Source organism: Fundulus heteroclitus, chromosome 11 (genome assembly GCF_011125445.2).
Source record: "Fundulus heteroclitus isolate FHET01 chromosome 11, MU-UCD_Fhet_4.1, whole genome shotgun sequence".
Classification (NCBI taxonomy): Eukaryota; Metazoa; Chordata; class Actinopteri; order Cyprinodontiformes; family Fundulidae; genus Fundulus; species Fundulus heteroclitus.
The window spans coordinates 29917563-29939550 of NC_046371.1; the positions used below are offsets into that span (position 1 = coordinate 29917563).

General features: G+C 38.8%; 1 protein-coding gene across 1 annotated transcript in view; it reads right to left on the reverse strand.

The window, feature by feature from the left end:
- Positions 1 to 12954: 12954 nt before the first annotated feature.
- Positions 12955 to 21988, reverse strand: part of fgf11b (fibroblast growth factor 11b) — a 49094-nt gene continuing 40060 nt past the window's right edge. The window contains exons 4-5 of the mRNA XM_012854677.3: positions 20057 to 20255; positions 12955 to 19958 (exon numbers count right to left, since the gene is read on the reverse strand). Of these exons, the coding sequence (XP_012710131.1) occupies positions 19822 to 19958; positions 20057 to 20255 (336 nt within the window). The 3' untranslated portion in view covers positions 12955 to 19821. The remainder of the gene's footprint in view (positions 19959 to 20056; positions 20256 to 21988) is intronic.

Below are 21988 nucleotides of genomic sequence, written 5' to 3' on the forward strand. Positions count from 1 at the left end.
TTATTATTATTATTATTATAATAATTATTATTATTATTATTATTATTATTATTTATTAATTAATTAAATGGTGGCAGGAAGTTACTGTTTATACACTGTTCCATACAGCTGAACCCTGAAACGACAGACTTTAGTTGTAACATTAACCAAAGCTCCAGCACTGAAACCACAGGAAGTCTTACAGTAAACAAGAGTTAGAGGCACATTTTCTCATGTATTGTTATGCAATATAGAGATTTCTTTTTTTAGCTGTGATTGATTCAAAGGTGTGCCTATAAATTTAGCCTGGATGACTCATTGACACGAGCCATCACTTGGATGTGCACATGTTTATATAAATGACTAATACCTTAAGAAAGCCTTTGCTGTTCGGATCAAATTCCTTATTCTTTCGTTTTCTTCGAAGAATAAATTAAGTTTTGTGTGGCGTAGCTTTAAATTTCAGCACAGGGACCTTCTTCTTCTTATGCTTTGGATAATACTGTATATGTAAGCTATGATCACTGATAATTCAAGAGGGTTAATAACTGACTGATTTTCTTTTTAAAGACATGGCTCCAAGCTACTAAACCAAGGACAGCACCTTGTGTTTGTTTTTTTTTTTTAAATCTAATACATCAGGCACTGACTCAAAGTTCCGGCTTTGTCCAACTGGTTCAAAGTTAAGCAGCTAAATTCCTTCCACAATTTTTGCCCCATTTAAAATAAAACTTTAATTTCTGCCAGTTAAAATAAAAAGACCACCTGCCAAATACAAATACCAGACAAGGATAATACAAATGTACAACAAACGTCACTGGAGCCCCTCTATGCTTTTCAAGACCAGATCGGACCCTTTTTTCGGGATAATTTTCCAGTTTTAGCACCCAGTTGTTTTCCAAACATCAACCATCTAATCAAAATTGTTAGAAAGGAAGTCAGTTAACATGACCAGAAGGAACTGCTCAGCAACTACCTGTCACATCAACAAAGTCAAGCCAGAGTATCTTAATTAATCTCCCTTGAGAGAAATTTGCCTTGGATACAAGGATCAGCTGCACTGCACCACATATTCAATCACTGATAAAATAAATCTTTTACAAAAATAATAATAAAATAGTAAAATAATAAGTATAAAATAGTAACAACAGTTCATGAATCACAGTTCGACTAAAACGATCATTAAAACCATGCAAATCAACCTTTAAAAGAAACTAAGCTGAAACATCGCTGCCCTGCCAGTTTGCTGCTGTAGATCGTAAGAGGTCATAGATATGGCTTCCTGTGTATCCTATCACTTCCCCTTTTAATCTTTTCCACCCACACCATGCGCTCGTTAAAAAGTTTTATGGACAATGGGATGAACGAATGTTTAAATCTGTTATGTTTGCATAAGGGTGTCCTGTACCTTCTTCCAGAGTTCAGCAGCACAAACTCAGAGTGGAGCACAAGAGGAGTCAAATACGATTGTATCTGCCTGTCTGAGGATGGACTGCTTCAAAAAGTTCCTGTGGAGACAGAGGAGGAGCCATTCCCATTATTTTACTTGCCGTCTTTACGAAATTTGAGACGAGAGAGTGTCTAGCCTCGCTGAAATTTGGAGCTACCCTCATGCACAAGCCAAATGCCCCCTGGGAATCAGTTTTATGATATGATGAAACAAAGAGTGAGCTGCGTGGCCATTATGGAAAAAAAGAAGTTGTTTAGTGTCTGGTGAGGCTTTCAAGCCTAAGAACACTTCACCAACTGTCCAGCATAGCGGTGGAAGTATTATGCTGCAGGTATGTTTTGCTTTCTGTGGTACTGGTGTAGTAAAGTAAGTAAAAATATTGAAGGATGATGAGTATCTCACAATTTTTCAACTTAATTTAAAATCAACAGCGAGTGAATAAAGTGGATGCTCTAACAGGAACCCAGACACGCATCAAAAACAGCCATATTGAAAATGTATGGACAACAAGCACAGGGAAGTCAGACGCCAGTCAGTAAAGCAATTCATTTAAATGAACTCTAACATTTGTTTTGATAAAGGTGGTCACGTCTTCAAAATGAAAAGTATGGCAAATGTATTCTAAGGTCTGGACTTCGGCCTCTTTTAATAGCTACATGATGGAAGAGATGACCTTTCCTGATCTGCTCCCTGATCGTTTATATGAGGGAGTACCTTTTTGTTATGTGCAACTGCCATCTGTCACTTCCCGTTTAGACTTCTCTGGTTTGTTGCATTACACATAGAAAAGGAAGAAGAAGAAGAGAGAACAAACGATAACTCGTTTCTATAAATCGTTTTTTATTGAAATCAGTGTTGAACACATATGCATACCAGACCTTCAAAAGAATGTGCACTCTTGTTTTTGCACTTCACAAACAAGTGCTGTTGGTGTATTACAAGCAAATTCAATAAAATACATTGAAGTCTGTGGGTGCTGTGTGACATAATGGGAAATAAATTGAAGTGGTTTAAATTACTTTTTCTACCTTTCTCAAAGTTGTGTTTAAATGTGCATTTGAAAAGAAAAGAGAAATAATAATAAAAAAACTTGAATCAATGGCTCCTTTGTAATCAAGCACATCTTGTAACTCATTATTGAAATTACCAGGATCTTAACGGGGCCTAGTCACATACTATGACTTAAAAAATTTCTAAGCCAGTGGCTCACTCATTTTATGTTTGTTAGTAAACAAACCCCTTTTGTGTATTTTTACAACTACAAGACCACATAACCGGAAGAATGATTGAGTAAAATGAGTAAAAAGGGGAGGCAATAGAGCCCACAGACATATACGTTCCATAAATATATGTTAATTCTTACTAGTGAAAGATAACAGCAGTAGAACTGGTTTGCACTGTGAATCGCTGGGCCACATAGCACAAGAACGAACCATCTTCTTCGAATTGCTCCACTACATGCCACTTCCAATATGGCAGCAAACTCTAAGGGCGATTCACTGCTTCACTGCGAGTCAGCAAGAATCAGCGGAGGTGTGAAAAGAAAGAGGTGAAGTAACCCTAACCCTGTCGATCAAGTTAGTCTTTGATCACGTTGAGATGTCACTGTACCGCAAGGCGTTGCAGGGCGGGCTTAAGGCTCCCACACACTCAGGGGAACTGTGCGTGTACAGACTCTGGAAGTTTAGTCTTGATAGTCCAGCGTTCCTGTTACCTATATTTCTTGTGACAGACTCCTACATTTCCCACACTCTCTGACGGTGGGACGAAACATCATCTGTTGGGGAAGCAGCATCAGTGCAACTGACTTAAAGGGGAAGTCCGGTCAACAAGGAAAAATCAGGGGATCATTAGCTATAACTAAAACTAATACGTTTGTGGTTATTTAATGAACTTATCTTCAATCAATAAGAAAATAAAAACATAAATTGTCGTCTGGATCACTGTGTATGGGGGCGGCCATTACAGCCCATATTTGGGCAGTAAGGGCCGTCTGACATCACATCCTGCGACGTGGAAAAGCGGAGTGGTGACAGCATTTCTCCGCTCTTTCCAAGCAAAGTCAATAGGAGCCATTCTACATAGCTGCGATCATCAACAATTTTTTCAGATTTACAGAGGACTTTACCACTGACATTCGCAAGAGCTATTGTTACAGCAACAATGCTCACTTGCATGGCCATCGGATGTTCCAACACAACTGGTAAAAGTGGAAAAAAACATTGCTTATTTCAACTTTCTGATTCATGAGCCACCGGGCTCGTTGCTGGATTGCCAACTTGAAGAGAGCGGATTTGCCATCTAACTTCTGGCCAGAGAGAAAACACGTCATATGCAGCAACCATTTCGAACAATGTTTTGAACATGACATGAGAGCAAGGATTTTCGGTAAGTTATTTTTTAATTTAGAATTTTTAATTTAGAATTTGCGGGGATGGTTACCGACCAGAGGGGCGGAAGTATACCACATGTGATGTGGTAACCCTCCGCCCCAGCATGTGCTGGATTGCTTTTATATTTTAATATTTATACAATAATGACCACCTGCCCTATTTACTAGGGGGCAAATATAACTCAAGTCACTTCAACACGATCTCTCCTCCGCTGCAGCGCCGGTAAAGCCGTGCTGCAGCGGAGCAGAGCGGAGCGAGTGTGCGTGCGTGCACACACACACACGCGCGAATATATATATATATATATATATATATATATATATATATATATATATATATATATATATATATATATCTTGGGGGGCCCGACTTATTGCATTGGAAATAAGTCCGGTTTCTGTCAAGAATCTCTTTTAAAAAATCCATATCGCTATCAGATGATGATAGCTCCACGGAACTCCCATCAATGTCACTAAGTACTTCATCACTCTGTGCTTCATATAGAGCAACAGTCGTCACCATGTTGGAAAATAGTGAGTCGTGACAAACAACAGAGCGTTGGGACTTGCTCAACAGCGGGTCCGCTGAGTGACGTCACAAAATGGGAGGTGACAGTACTATTATGTTGGTTCCTCCACATAAACATGATTAAATTAAAATTATTCTTAATTAAAAAAACATATAGTTTATTGTACAGTATGTAGTAGTTTTATATTTAAAGTACTTTCAGCAGTTTGATTTCTGATTTTGACCGGACTTCTTCTTTAAAGAAGCTCAACAAGCTTAGAAAGAAGGCCGGCTCGGTTCTGGGCACTCTTCTAGAACCACTGGAGATGACTTTGCAAGGAAGGGATCTTCATAAAATTAAGATCATTATGGGCAATTCTAAACATCCTCTTCACCAGACTGTTGTACAACAACAGAGTGTCTTTAGTCCTAGGCTTCTCCTGATCAGCTGTAACACAGACCACCACAGGAGGTCCTTCCTGCCTGCAGTCATGACCATCTACAGCAACTCGTTGAAGAAACCCCTATAACATGAGTTGCACCAAGATTTAATTTCCATTTGGATTAATTAAATATTTTTTCGAATTGAACCGAATTGAGTGGATAGTAGCAAGTTTCACGAGCTAGCTGAGTACCTATATGCTCATTTCTTCTCCAACAGGCACCCACCACACACCTGTCAGTGGAAGCCTTTACAGTAGCTGCATCGATTGTTGCCATCTTGCTTTCTGATAGTTTTCTGCCGGCCCGCAGATGCCACAACCATGTTTAATAGTTATATAGGTATAGTGATCGTGCATGGTGCAACATTCTTTTTAGGCTCAAAAAGGACTGAGTAAACACTATCAGGAAGAATGCTTGTTTATTTAAAGATAAATATATGTTTATTGTGTTCTCTTTTTATAGCCAAAAGACATGACTAGACCCAAACCTTCCAACTTTAGACATTCATAATTTCTAAGTATCTAAGAGTAAGATGACCAGTTTTTTACTTGTAAACTGTTGTTTTCAACATGAACTGGAATTCCTCTCTTCTGTCACTGTTAGCAGCTTGACTAATAGAGCTGTTGTGATTGATTACAAATTCAAACTCTATACCGAGTTCTGTTGTTTTCATATATATATATTTTTTTACATGTTTAATACTTTTATTTTGCAGTTGTGAAACCACTTTCTACGAGAACCTCCTCCTTTTGTACGGCTGTACTTGCTGGGGGAAAATTGTGTTCGTTCAGTCTAGTTAATCTGATACCTTTATTTTTATCACCTGTTCAGATCTTGCGGTGTACGATTATGTCCGGTATATGGCTCATCTACTCTGTTCAGTTCTGCTCATTAAAAAAGAAAAAAAAAATGCTCGTAAAAATCATTTAAAGCTATTTGGATCTTTTGAACGGTGGGCTGATGATTATCCACTAGTACTAAAACAGACCACATGTATAATTTTAACCCAAGTGAGCATTAAAATTATTGTAATACACCCTTTGTTTTGCTCTCGGTGTCTAATACCCGCACAGACTTTACATAGTGTATTCTAAAACCATATATTTTTTTAAATGACTGCTATTTATCATCAGGTTTTTTGTGTTGTTGCTGTTTTTAATTCATCCCCTCTAATATTAATTCCCTTATTTCAGAAAAAGGTTTCATCTTAAACAGCTAGAGTTCCTTCGAAAAGTTTTTCTATACCAGCTTGTCTGGTGTGCAAACAGTCACTTCAAAGTTACCACGGTGTTTGAATGAGTTCCTTCACTGGTCAAACTGGTTTCATCATGCTCCTGCCTGTACCCAATGCAGTTCATAGAAAACATCAAACCTGTTTCACATCCTGCTCTCAGCACGAGTAACTACGACATGTACAGGCTTGTGAAATTCAACTATGTTTTTGTTTTTCTAAACAATTCTGCGATAACGTCTTTACATCATTTATAAGGCAGATGTTAGGTTTCGGCCTCCGTAACCCTAGAGTTTTTTTTTTTTTAGGCAAACACTAAAGACACTCTCTCTATGAGTCATCACGCAACAGAACCACACGAAGTATGTAGTAAATATGTTTCACTTGCCACCGGGATCTTTGGCCCGTCACGTGACTCATCTCAGGTGAAACATGACAATGAATGGAACAATTTTAGTATGTTTGTCCTTCCCCTGGGTGTGTCTCTGGATCAGCTATCTCTGTCCTCTCTAACCGTTTCGGTGACACCAAACAGAGCTCGTTTGAATTCAGTTGTGACCTGCTGTTTAACCACAGCAATTTAACTGGCTCTAAAACTCGGCCTCTGACAATGTGTGGCTCCTCCAATGTGGATTAGGAGAGCAGCTTTTACGTCTGATCATTTTGGGCAGCAGAAGCTCGGTGACACTAAATCCTGATCAAGTTTGTAAACGTTAATTATAAGTTACAACCACCCACCTGAAATAGTTTCCTTTTAAGTTCCTTTGACTCATGTAAGCTTACGTTTTGAAGTTAATTACTTTTTTTTTTTTTTTTTTTACGACTATCACTTAGGTTTGGATTAAACCTCACAATCTGACACGGCTGATATCCTACCTTTTTGACTAATCCCTCAACTCTAAAGGCACAAAAATGTACATTTTGTGCCATTACACTACTGAACATGTGTGGGAACATAAAGGATTGCCCGAGCGACAACGCTGATGTTCAAGGCTGCCATCTAAAGGTTACTATGGGTATTAAACAAGCAAAATAGACCTACTTACTGTTTGTGTGAGACGTTTGAGATTGAGGACTTACTTTTCTCTAATCAGCACTTTTTTGTTTCACATACTTGAAAAAGCAACATAAGAAAAGAAGAGTTAAGAGAAATTTAACGTTGAACACAATTAAAGGAAGTCCTCATTATTAACTCTGTGTACCCCACCTCTTATCCGCATTTAGTGCTGAAGATAGTCACCTGGCCAAAAGTTAGAGTTCAGACCCCATTGGTTTACAGACGTCTGCTTCAGAAATAAAATAAATAACAAAATGATGATGGTAATGCATATTCATTCTATCAACGTTTGAAGAGATAAAAAACCAGTAGGCTATTTATAGATAGATAAAAGCAACATATTGGCTGTAGATGATGTCATGTTTATGTGTATCATTGGTATTTCTTGTACGGTATGCTGAAAGCTTTTTTCTATATATAAACACCCTTTGTATACAGCGTGTTCATATGTGTTCTCTATACTGCTGACTTTATTAGATTTTTATTACGGCATTATTCTGCTATTGTATTATTGTAATCACATTGTGAGCATTGTACAATCCTCCTACATGTACACATACCTGGCAAATAAAGCAGATTCTGTTCTTTTGTTTTTTATTACAGTTACTTAATGGAGAAGGCTTTAGCTGCAGTCGCAGACACTAGAAAACATGTCCCCACTAAAAATACCTTCCCTTGTCCCCTAACCCTAAAGTCAGTGGCCGTGTTTTGTAAGACTGTGTGAGTTTTGCATTTTCTGCAGCTGGATATGAAAGCTTACAGTTAGAAAACTACATCAATGAATAGTCTCTTGGGGTGATAGCATCACTACAGTTAAACCTAATCTATATGCAACCAGTCCTATCATTACCGCCGGTGTAAACATGAGGAGGATGGTAAACTTCATGATAGGCTGTTGCATATTTCAATCAGTTATTGGGCAAGAGGTCGGGTACGCCCTGAACAGGTCTTTCAAATGCCAGGATATTTTAAACAAAAGCTGGGTGGTCTCCACCAGTGAAAATTGATCTTTTTTAAAACATAATGATCCATTCACGTTGCCAGTTCAACACAGATATAATTCACCAGAGAGCAAAATCAAGTTTTTCCATCGGCCATTTAAGTTCACAGACCTAAATACTATGGCATTATTTTGGAGTTAAGCTGAAGAGCATAAGAGCGAACCAAGGAATTTCGACAACCTAGCGAGATTGCTCAAAGAGCAGTAGCCAAAGATCCCTCTCTAGCTTTGTGAAATATCATTTTGGCAGAAGGGAGCTTAGCAAGTATTGACAGCAGTCAATCAGCAACTTTGATAAAAAAAACCATCTATTCCTTTGACTGCTCACTTGCAGAAATACAGTCACAATGTGTGATGTATTTCCTCAAACTCTAATAAAAAGCTAATTTATATTCAGTCATCAAAATAATGGGATTTGGTAGCTCCTTTTTCAAACTAACTTTATTTTCTGGATTCTTTTTTGACACTTCAAGGGAAGAATGATGTACCAGAGCCCCATTCCATCTTTAACGATTTCGTTTTTTAATGATAGTCCATTCATCATCGCAAGTGCTGACTCATAGTTTTTGTATTTAGTAACTTCATGCACATGAGCCCTAAACATTGCGCTGTTACTGCTGCAGGTATTTCTAAAATATGAATTAGGTGTAGACAGAAGATTAGTGGCTTCTAATGCTTTGCAAAACATGATTAACACAAGGATGTGATTTTCCCACATCAAGTCAAATTTAGCATCTGGATTTCCATTAAAAAAAAAACATGAACACACCAAGGGTAATTGGTTCCTCCAGCTTTTCAGGGTACTATATTTGGTTGAACGCTGTAATCCTTATTTGTGGCATTAGGAAACATAAAGCTCCGTTCAGTCTGAGCACGGACCGCTTCACTCTGTGTGGGTTTTGCTGCGAATAATCTCATACAAATGCACATGTCATGCTTCCTTTGAGATATGATATGGCGCAGCGAAGTATAAGTAGGATCAGACTAGGGAATAGAGGGCTGCCTGACCCCGACTGAGGTCACGTCTCAAAAGGGGGAAGTTGGTGTAAAAGCAGCAACAGCCCAGCGCTCATGATAATCTGTCACATCACATGCAGCTCAATTTCAGCTCGTTCTGCGGAAAGACTCGAAGCCCAATTATCCTGCCTGTCAAACATCGATTTTCTATCGTTGTCACTGAGAGATCATACCGTCTAATCGACTGCAGGGCAGCAAAACAAAGATGTAGACAGAGCCATTCATCTGTCTTACACTTTCTGTTTAAACTTTTCTTTGAAAAGATCCATGGCTCTTCGTTAGATAAGGCATATCTGACTGTATTAACCCTGAATAATGTCCCCCCCAACCCCCCCCCCCCCCCCCAAAAAAAACGTGTATGTATTAGATTGATATCAATTTAGCATTCATACTTTTTACAGGTCACACATGGAGAGTATTAATCAGGGAAGTAGCCAAGAGGCCCATGTTAAATCTGAACCTGTGTGGTTAATGTTTTTGGCTTTTCCTATTTTGTCTTGATGAATCAAATTAGTCTTCTTCACAATATCAGAGCATTCTGTCACAATCTCCTGTGGGTGCTTTCAATGGGTACCAGCGCTTTATTTTTTATAAAGATGGTTTTGTAATTTTCTGTCTGAATAAAGCCATTGATGTAGTCTCTTTATTATATATGATGTAATTATCATGCTACTGCTGTCTTTGTGATGGATTGATTTTTTTTATTTTTCCCAGTTTAGCTCAAAATGTACATAAACCGACACACTCTTGCCATCATACTTTGGACCTTGTGCTGACATATGCCATTTATTGCGAAAAAATTTCCTCACAACCCTGTCCGATCTGACAATTTTTTAATAACATTTGACTTTAATTTAACTGAGATCTCCAGCCCCAAAGGAAGGTTTCATTATAGTAGATATTTTTCAGGTAATGCTGTATCAAACTTTTTAATTTTTAATTTACTCAGTATCACAGAAAAACCCAGCAAAATGCAGCAATGTTGTTTCTTGCTATTCACAAATTGACGCCTTTGCTGACTGTGTCACTTGCTCGTTGCATTTTGCATTAGACAGCATAGCCCCCTTGAAAAAGAAGGTGATTATTCACAGGAAGCTGGCACTCTGGTTTAATTTAGAGCTGCGTTCTTTCAAGCACAACGTTAGGCAATTGGAGAGAAAATGGCACTCTCATCTAGAGGAATCTTACCTACTCTGGAAAAAACAGTCTACTGTTAAAAAGACCCTTCGCAGAGAAAGGATTCCTGGATCAATGTGTGCTTCTGTCTTTTTTGTGTCTCTGCTCTGTTTTCTCTAACCCCCTGTGGGTCGAGGCAGATGGCCGTTCACACTGAGCCTGGTTCTGCTGGAGGTTTTCCTCCCTGTCAAAGGGGAGTTTTCCTCTCCACTGTCGCTTCATGCTTGCTCAGTATGCAGGATTGCTGCAAACCCATGGACAATGCAGACGACTGTCCTCTGTGACTCTACGCTCTTTCATGAGTAGAGAATGTTTTTTGTCAAGACTTGATGCAATCTACTGGGTTTCGTTAGATAAGAAACCTTTTGACCAATCTGTATGATTTGATTAAATTTGACTTTGTAAAGTATCTTGAGATGACATGTGTTGTGAATTGACGCTATATAAATAAAACTGAATTGAATTAAATTATGCAGAGGGCAAATGATAGGTTAAAATACATAAAACAATGTTCTAGTGCTACATTGTATTAGATGCTGTATGTTGAATGTGTTAGGAAATCTCAACATTTTGCACTGCAACCGTTAGTTTATATAGTGCTGCATCATTGAGGTCTCTAAAATAATCCACACTTAATCTCCACCTAACCTCTAACAGCAGATGTGGTTTTGGACAGGTGGAGGTTGTGCTGGCATGCTGTTCTGAGCTTTACTTCACTTCTATGGATCACTTGGCTCCACTTTAGGATCATTAGATGTGTTTCGACCTGCAAGAGATTTACACTTGTTGGGACACATAGTGTGAAAGTGACTCTACTGAGCATCTGCAGATAATCCGTAGATTTTATATAGTCCTAAACATACATCAAATGACTAACCCTGCATGTTTTGCTGCTTCACATTTAATGCTGCATGCTTAATTTCAACATTGGAGACTATACCACACAGCACAAGTAACTAAGCATAGAGATAGAGTCCATAATTCACAACAATTCCTGAGGGTTTCTCATCTAAAATTGATTTAATTTGATATAATGTATTTCCCAATGGTTTTAGGGAAATGTTTAATGGCAAAAGTTATTTTTTTTCCAGCTTTGTCTACATCTCTCTTATTTGTCTTGTCACTGTAGAAATCCTATTTTCCCCATGTGCCGGAAAGGGTAATGATTGCAAATCAGATAGCAAACTACATAAGATAACTTTATTAAAATAAATTGTGTGTTCTAAATGTGTTATCTTTTGTGTCTTGATCATATACTGTAACTTTAAGAATTGTTTTGTTCTACTCTATTCAAAAGGAATGACCAGATCGGTACCACTTACAGTCTTGAGGGGGTACAACAAAATCCAATAAATCCTGTTGAATAATATAAGGAGTATTGATATGCTGTTGGTATATTTATGGAGGGTGGGGAGGCTAGGCCAGTACTGAGAGATGGACACTCAAAATATTTACGTTTAGAAGGACCAAATAAAAAAAAACATATGCATAAAACTAATAAAGAAATCTTACAAGGCGTTAGCCGCTTTCATGAAATACTTTGAGGGCAAATTAAGGGGCCTTTTAGTCGTCTCTATTGGATTTGTGAAAGGACTGATGTGGTGAAGGGATGAGAAATTGTTTAAATATCTGCTAAGCTGTGGAAATACATACATAATTTACATAAGTATTGCCTCAGTATAGAGTGTAAAGTGTATAACCTAACGTGTCTTTTTCAGGTTTGAACTGAGAGTGTCATAATCCACTGCTGACGGGCTAGTGTCCTGCATGTTTTAGATAAGTTCCTGCTCCAGCATAGTTGATCCAAATGCTTTTTTATGTTTTGGCTAAAGAATGATCTACATATCCCTATGAATAAGTTTTTTAAGTTTGTTGTTGAGTATGTAAAAAAAAACAACAATTATTTGTTTGCCATTTTAGAAAAAATAAAAGTAAAAAACAGCCCTTCATTTTGTGGTTTGTGAATACTTGTTCCTTGATGATTCTGAGTGTAATTTTAGAATTGTCCTGCTGGAAGGCGAACCTCCTTTGCAGTCTCAGGATTTTCACAGCATACATCAGGTTTTCTTCCAGCATTTAGCTCCATCTTTCAGTCAATTTTTTTGCTGGCAAATCTGTTTAAGTATAATGCGCTCCAATGCATCAGTCCCTCTAAATGTAAATCCTTTGCAAACACTGATTCTGTGTGTCCATTTACTGTTGCATAACCTTTCACAGTTTATAAGCCACTGCAGTCAAGCCAATCTGTAACCAGCTTTACCACTACAGTATCCCCCTGAAATGGACCAAGATTACACAAAAACTGCCTTTTGTGTAACTTCCTGAAAATTCAAACAGAATATAATTTTGTCTGTCCCTTGAAGACAGAACATAAAAATATTACCACTGCAAAGCGAATGCCTTTTTCACCTGCCATTCATAGGGATGGGTTCTTCCATCACTTACTGTATGTTAAAGGTATATTTGCTTATTGATTTTGATTAGAAGAACTTCTTAGAATAATCTTTCCTTATATATGTATGTTATCATGTTACATAGGCTTTTTTATTTATGGTAACAATGGAGCCCAGTGGGCGACTTCAAGAACGAATAGAAGGACAAGAGTGTGGATGACCTGTAGCTCCTGCAGAGAAAACTATTAATACATTTAAAATGAAACTAGGCATTAAGACCAAAAATGATCAGAAATGGTTACAATCATACAAATATATGTTATTTTATTGAATAATATATCAGAATAAGACATTTCCCTTTAATTCATGTAGAGGTTGTTGAAATGTACACAGGTTAAAATGGAGAGAGGGTGAATCAGGGGCATGTCGCTGTGGATACTGAGAGGGAGTCATCCTTAAACAGCCATTGTATGCATGCTTTAAAAAAAACAGTGAGTCTAGAAATACCTTTTTTTATTATTATTGCACACCACTGATTGTTAGATAGCCTTATGGGTTTGTTTGGGCTCCTTGAGTGCAGGCTGGTAGTTCTCGTTGCATATTGCTGGTCTTCGTTTCTGCGTCTCTTCCACTTGGAGAGTTCAAGAAAGCCCGTACATACGGATCGTGGTGTATCTTTGGGCTCTCGTGGAGAGGAGTCCAACATGTGGCTTAATCCCTGTTTACGCTCAGGAAGCGTCTCAGGAGTCTGGCCTACTCTCTGACTACAGCCAAGTCCTTCTCTTTACAGTCATGGCTTCTTTGTTGGTTTGTTGAATAAAAAAGTAGGAGTTAGTGTTTTTGGAAGACGACTGGTCTGAGAGGAGAGAAGTCAAAAGTCTGTAAGAGAGTTGGGGGCGAGGAGGCAAACACTTACATTGAAGCAAAGCGTTACCCCCACAGCAATGCATTTTCATTCCACACAGAGCTTACTCTCACAGCAGAATTCAGTCTGGATGAACTTCACTCAGGATTTCATACAATTTTGGATACAACAGTGCTGACCAAACACATGAAACAATTTTAGAAATGATAAAAAAAATGTGTCTTCCTTCCACTGAGAGATTTACTTGACCAGAGGAAAAAAAATAACAACAAAAAAAAAACCCCAACTAATTTCTTTTAACAGAATAAAACAACAACACTGATAAGCCCATTTCAGAGAATAAAAAAAGGCAGGGGGAAAAAAAAACATCTGATACACAAACACTGTATTATTGAAAGAGCAAGCAGCATTCCATTCGTTTTACACATTAGGGCAGGTATTGTTGGCCAGAAGCACACTTTTATCTCAAGCGGAGATTCTGCACATTTTGAGAATTCCTAAGTACACTTTCAAGAACAACCACAAGGGATCTCACAACAAAGTCCCGCCTATTGCTTTGAATGTTTAAAATTCCAGATTCTAGCACCTGTGATTTTGCGACGGCATTTCAGAAAACAAAATCATTTTTGCGAATACACAATATTTTCATTTTGCTGAACTTTACTTCACATTGTCTTCCATTTATTTTCACATCACAGATGTTTCTTTTAGCTTTCAGTAAGCCACTGCTGTATTCATAACCGTCCTGTAGGGTCAGTGTCATTTTAGTGAAAAATAAAATTGATTCATGGGACAGATTTAAATCCTTGTGTGAAATTCTAATGATAGATTCTTTTTGTGTAGAAAGTGTAATAAAAAAAAAAAAAACTTTCATAATTAAACCAGTGTGTCCTTATTTGTTGTTGTAACCTACAGCCACCAATTCAAACCATTAGAGGGAGCTAGTCATACATACTTTTAAACTGTAACTGAACTGAGGATACTGGACTAATAGTATAACAGATGTTCTTGTAATGATATAATAAAACTGACTATTGAACCATGATTCGACAGAGACGAGCTACAGTTTAATCACCATTGTCTGGAGTTAAGTTTGGCCATGAATTACATTTTTTTTTTTTGCGTCTGTTTTGGACAATTCACGCAACGGATCATTGGGAACAATAACAGTCTATTCCAAACATGCATAGCTCAGACCAGTTTTACTATGTGCACCAAAAGTACCAGAGGATTCAGGCACAACACAATCAGAACGTCTGGTTGGTTGTTCACAAAACACTTCAGATCAAAGACCCGGTCGTCTGCTTGAAGGTTCCCTGGATTTTGGTAGCTGTTCAGTGCAATATAGCTTTGGATTCTCAAACACTTAGGAAGAATAAATTCTGTGTAGTAGGCATTATTGCCCGTTTGTCCTACTATACTGCGAAAAAAAAATCAAAATGTTTCAAGGGGCCTTTCAAGATGATGAGTTAAATCTGACATATTTTAGACAACATTTATTTTAAGGTGCAACATGCTTCTATTTTGAAGAACAGTAAAACTGAAGAATGCAGTAAAACATCACTTCTTTCTTCCCCTTTATTTACAACAGAAAACTTGTTTTTGATTCAGTCTGTTCAGTTGTGTTTTTTGAGTCTGAGTTTATTCAATTTCTGTTTTATTCAATCTGCTTGATGACTGTCTCAGTCTTGTGCCCCTTTCTTTTTGTTTCGCCCTCCTATAACTCATTGACGCACACAAGCACGCAACCACTCAGAGCTTTATAAAGACGCTGTAAGTATACGCCTACACAGGCAACATAATGTTGAAGAGAGGGTTAATGGGGTGTAGATGCTGCTGTTCGGGAGATGAAAAGCTCATGTGTGGGCACACGAATTGAAGTGTTTTTTTTGTTTTCCTTGTTAACACCTCACTGTTCGTTATTATTATTATTTAAAAAAAAAAAAAACCCAGTTAATGTATTTTCACCGGTATAAAAAGTGTCAGATCTCTTCAGACCAAAACGTTCATCTTAATACTCTAACTGAGTTTTCTTCCCTCACCTACAACACCTATCCCATCAGAGAAACCGCACGCTTTACCATTTTAAACGTCCTCTCTTACATTCGGTGACTGTTTCTTTTCTACTGCCCGACATTCTCTGTTCCCGTCTGTCTACTTGCAAAATCATCAGCAAACAACTTACCTGCGACATTCTTCGCTATTGCACAGGCGAGCACCAATCGCGCTTTAGGGTTCGGCATGCTACCCGACAAATGCATGTGCAACCTGTCGTGCAACTCTTTCACGTTTGCCCTGTTTTGAGCTCAGCTTCACTCAAAAGTTTAATTCAAATGTTTGTAGCTTGCATTTAATAATAATGTGCCAATTCAAAAGAAATAGATATTTACTTTTTGTGTCTTTTATTCTAGGTCACGGTTTACTCATTTATTGGTGTTGGACTCTCCTCGCATTGCTTTTCTTAGAGCATACAGATTATTTGTTGTGTTAGGTACCACCTTTTCAGATGGGGGTTCTGCCATCGCAAATGTGTTATTGACACGTACACCGTGTGCCGTCATAAACATTCCTAGAGGACAACGTTTATGTCCCACAAGGTTTTTAGGTCAGGCAGGTATTCAAGCGACCTGTAACTATGAACCACGAGACAAAGGATTTTCAGCGCTGTAAGTCGGGAAGATCACCTCAAAATCTGCTGAAGTTGTAATTTTGACTTGAAAGGATTATTTACTGTGTTATCAACTTCGGTCCCAAAATCCAACATGGCTGCCGCAGTTTGGCTGATTACAGAGCAAGAAAATACCTTTCGTTGTTTTACTGATTTACAACTGCAAACTGAATTGGATGTCATCTAACTTATTCTAATGTTACAATTTGGCAATTGTTTGGAAAGAAAAAGGTATGGTTTTAAAGTCACTTAAAATTTTGAATTACTAATCCAATTGCAAATTGTTCTATTTTAAACTGGAATTTTATGAGTGTTTTACACACCTATTTGGTGAGTTTTGTTCCAATTCTTTTAAATGATCTGTTGCGCTCGGCTCTGAGTGAGATCAACCCTTTGGCAATTTGAAGCCCAATTTTGCACACATATGCTGCCATTTTGTCCCCTCCTGCTTCCATTTCTCACAAATGTGAAAACACACATGTTTTGAACACATAAGGGATTGTGAACACTTGTATTGTCTTTTTAATTTTTCATGAAATATAAAAAAAAAAATCAATGGTTATTCGGTTCTCCAGTTTCATAGATAAGTAGACAACGAGCTAAAAAACACATCCTATTTCAATTTACTATAGCTCTAATTCTTTTTTTGCGCAGTTGACATAAAATATGATTGATTATGGCTCCTGATTAAACTAAGGTAAATGAAACTGAACTCCCTCTGGTAGATTATTGGAGCTACACAACCCTATTTCTTTACAGTTAAATAGGAGTATACAAAAGAAAATTTCTTTGAATAGTCAAATAGCCATCAAGGCAGGTAGAAAGCTTCCTCTTGGCTTGTACAAAATGACACACACTTGACGTTGCTGGGTAAACAGCACCAAAAAGTTTGATTTGAAACGACCAAAACTACAAACAATGGCAAAGGAGTGAAATGACCAGCATCCATGCTGCCCTGTATCATTGTTGTTGGTCTGAAAGTTATATGAAGTTATATGAAGTAAAACATAATTCCACTCTAAGTTATATAAAGTTCATATAAAGAGAACATATTATAATTACATAGTTACTAGTTTAATTTTATAGAGTGTAAGGAATTGTAAATGACCTCCCACCCCATATACGCCATTATCACAGTGGCCTGGATTCTGTATGCTCTAGGAGTAAAATGTGGTCAATGAAAAATCTTTGCTCCTCCATATACTTTCATATCTTAGGCTTATAGACATCTTCTAAAAGCACAACTGTGAGCTGACTGTTGTGCGAACACTCTGATATTACACAGTGGTTAGTGATGCACAGCTAGAACTCAGATTGAGCATGCTGAATTCCCCGGGTGAGAAGACGCAAGTAGAGATTTAAAGGTCTATGGTACTGAATTTGCCACTTGGGTAAAATATCCCAACACAAAGTAAGGGATTGTCCTCTTGCAAAAAACTCCCAACAAATTCAAAGACTTAGTCTGAGGGGGGAAGGGAGAGTTGAGCAAAGCCCTTCAACGGATTCTCTCTAACTACCCCCTGTCATAAACTGAACGCGGTGCCTTGCGTGCCTCTTTGTCTCACGTTCATTATCATATCAACATGCTGCATACGACACAGCCACACCTCCCCTGCTTCCTTTGCTGCATAAATTTCTTATCGACATTCCACAAGAATACACCTGCTAATCCTTCACTTTCTCTAACCAACCGCTTCCGAGCGACATAACCTCTTTTGCAGTTTCACTCTTTTATTTCAGACTTGCTTTTTACCCTCAGCAGTGCACATTCAAATACCCTCTGTATTACATCCTGTAACCATCACTGGCGTTATGTTACCACTTGTGTTAGATGCATGATGAGCATCTTTCCTAGTTTGTCCTCTACGTCCACTAGTATCTACAGTATTTAACCAACAAAGCAAAGGTTTGACGTGTGTGGCTCGTCTTTTTTCCGCCTGTGGTTTTAGCAGGGTGCACGGTAAACACATACGCTGATGACTCTGTTTTTATAGCCTAGAACATCATCCCCCATAAAAGTAAAAAAAAAAAAAAAACAACTGATAAAATGTTGTACTGCACCGAATGGGCTAAAGCACGTTCCCTAAGAGGTGGCCCTGAAACCGTGCTATTTAAAAACGTACACGGGACGAGAGTCATTGTGAATGGTTCACAAGACGGATTGGAGTATCACTTACTCGCTGGAGCCGACGTATTGAAGACACGACGCTGAGCTCGGTGTGAAGGACACAGAGGATGTTACCCACGTTTCCCCCTGTCTGTCCCCATGCGCAGGCTGTTGTTCACACACAGACGCACAAACTCTAACGATCCATCGGCTCACATCCACCCACCGGGGTTAAAACACTGTCACACCAAGACATTTACTCAGACAATTCCATTATTTTCTTTCCTTTTTTTTTTTTGGGAGGGGAGGGTTCTTCCAAGGTGATTTGATAAAGCGAGTGAGTGGATAAGCTGCCAGACGTCCTCAGAATAACAAGTGCTGCGGCTCATAGGCTCTCTGGCTTTGATGTTGGGCTTCAAACCCAGTTTTATGCTGACAGCAGATGTTGACTGAAGTATACATTACTTGCACCTTTTCCCATGCATCTGAACTCGGATGCGCCCTGGGTTTAACTTTGTGTCCAGGTTGCTCATTTGTTACCTTTGATGAGCATGTGCAGTAATTAGGGATCGTGTGGTAGTAAAGGACGGAGAGCGAAGGATGGAGAGTTGTCCACATTTCCTCCTCTAAATTTAAGTTTTAAAATTAATCTATTGAGAAACAGTTATGATAAATATGTTTTTTCTTTACTTAATATTTCTTTAGATCTTGTTTTATTTTAATTGCACTTTTTCTTTTGTCTGACTTTTACCATCGTTATAGCACCTTGTTATTTCAACGCTAGAATTCAGCAATTTTAGTATCTTTCTTATATTTCACAAGCAGAAGCCATAATAAATTGTAACTTTTATGAGATAAACAGGAAGAAGAAGAACAGCATTGACGACTGGTTTTTAGGTTTCGACGTCAGAAACTTGCTTTGCTCATGTTGGGCTGATGGTGCGACCTGACTCGGGCCTCCTGCTGATTGCTTTTCCTCTCTGATTCCTTTCATCTTGATTTAAGCTTTAAAAGACCGTGGGTATTACTTTAGCTGGTGGGCGGAGAGCTGGCGGCAGTGGAACCAGGTTGTCACCCAACTTTGAGGCTCAAAAGGAGCTCCCCATGGGTTAGGATTACAATGCTGAATCAGGAGGGAAATTTGTGAAAGCTGAACATTGAGTACAAGACAGCAAATAGGAAAAAGAAGCTTGAGTCTGGCAAATAAAGGAACCCGTGCATTAAGAAGTCACAGGGGAGACAGAGGGAGAGAGAGAGAGAGAGAGAGAGAGAGAGAGAGACATACATGAGAAGGTTGAGTAGGGTATTACAGACCCTGGGCTTTCTTTCTGTGGCTTCAGGTGAGGGTGGTGACTCCTTTTTCAGGCCTTCTGGGCCTTAAAATGCTGGCCCTTTACCTCTCAGCATCTGGAAGTGCAGTTCTGGAACACGGTAGCCAGGGAGTGCTGTTTCTTCAGCGACGCTCAGTACATTACGGACAACGGAGTTCCAAGTGTCACTTTTACCCTTTTTGTCCCACCCTCAATCTCCTGTGCTATGAGGCGTCAACCTGAGGAGACTCTTTCCGTCCATTCTTGAGTGTTGGCGAGTCGGACGTCTTTGCCGTCTTCCGCGGAGGACTCACCGGTTCGCTGACGAGCTCGTGGAGCGATGGCTCCTTATACATTGCGACTGTGTTAAAAAAAGAAATTAGGATCTCTGTTAAGAACACACAAAGACAATTACTTTTTAACATGTTTCACGGCGAAAAATACATCTAAGGCATAAACCTTCTATGACTTTGGGCAGGAAATGTGCGGCTGCTTTGGTCTTCTTCACCCGGTTGCCCTTCATGATGTGACCATCGCGGTTAATGCCAATATACCAGGAGCGTCCGGATTGGGTCTGGCGGTAGAGCATGGACGAGTACGTAACATAATAGTTCTCGAACACGCTCTCCTTGAACTTACATTCGGGAGTGAAGTGCTCCTGAGAAGAAAACAGAGGGAGGGAAAATAATGTGCAGAGATCATGAAATACTCGGGAATTCTCTTTGAAGAATACTTCTAATGTGTGTTTGCACGGATTTGGAAACAAAAGAGACACACAGAGAGATTCACAGTAATTAAGTGGCTTTTCCTGGTAAAACATGGTTTTAATTTTATTTATTTTTTTTGCAAATAAAAATCTGAAAACTGTAACAAGCATAAGTATACAATGCGTCTCGGCCATTGCTTTTTGGAGAGCCACTTTTTGCTGCGATTAAAGCTGCAGGTATTTTGGAGCAATGCATCCCAACAGTATAATGCTGCTACAACCATGTTTCAATATGGGGATGGTACTTTCAGCTCCACTTTTCAGCCACACAGATTTTTTTCTTTGTATGCCAAAATGTTAAAGACAGCATACCTTCTGCCCCATTTCGTTGCTGTACCCTCTACATGGTTTTTGACTAAGTTAAACCAGGACTCTTTTAACAAATGTTTCCTTCTTGACACTCATCCATAATGACCAGATTGGTAAATCTCCCTGTCAACAGGTTCTCCCACCTGAGCTGTGAATGTCTGAAGCCCCTTCAGAGTCCAATCGGGGCTTCTTTGACTGCTTCTCCAATCGCTGCTCTCCTTGCCTGGTCCATCGGTTTTGCTGTACAGATGTGTACTGATACGTTTGCAGCTGTGCCCTGTTTTCAGTTTTCAGGATATTTAGGTTATATTAAAATATCCTTTGTGAGATGTTCCAAACTTCTCCGCAGCTTATTGCCTTTATCTGTCTGGTATGTTCCATGATAAATGGCTTGGACTTACAGTATAAAGTACATTTCTTGGCATACTGACCACTCAATGCACTTTTACACTTGAGCCTCGTTTACCCAATCGTGCTCACATTTATACAATACCAGTTGGTAGCTTGGGATGTGGTGTCTTACAGAGGGGACACTCAACTTTCTGGTTGGGACTACTCTACCAGCTGAGCCACAGTAGACCCCTGTGGGACAGTGGATCTTCTTTTTCAAGCAAGTCATTTACCATTATTCTTTAACAAACCCACCGGGCCATATCTGCTTTACCCCAAATTTCTGTCTGCTTTTGTTCATATTTGTACAGTGTGTGTATTGACAATTAGGAATGTGGAAATGTGAAAAAACGGAACAAATGGTAAGCTTAAAAAACTATCCAAAGCAGATTAAAATGATCTGAAAGTTTTCTCTTTATAAATAGTATGAAACACAGCAAAGTATCTGACACAGAACTTAAGAGAGATGATCATCAGTCGTGTGCAAGGTTTTTAGCAAATGGCTCGTTGGAGACGTCTTGTTGGTGCCAAAATGCTATTTCATGCTTGCAAAACCATGTTTGGGATGGTTCGTGGATTTCATTTTAAAAATGGGAACAATTGCTGTCTTTGTGGCAGATTGCTGCTAACAAACTGAAATGCATACAAATCTAATTTAAAAGTGTTTTCCATGCCTGGTGTAGTGACAAAATTTATGAGTATTCTTTTATGGACTGAGTGATTTATAGGTCAGCACTAAAGGAATAGTTCAGCATTTTTGAAGTGAGGTTCTGCCGAAACAATACAGAGATTGAAATTCTTACCTGCTGTAGCTAGCTTTACCCAGAGGCAGAAGCTAACGGTTAGTCTGAATTGGGCCAAGACCAACCTCTATGACCGACATGCTTGCATTGGCTGCTTATTTACACAGAAGCTGATAATTATGT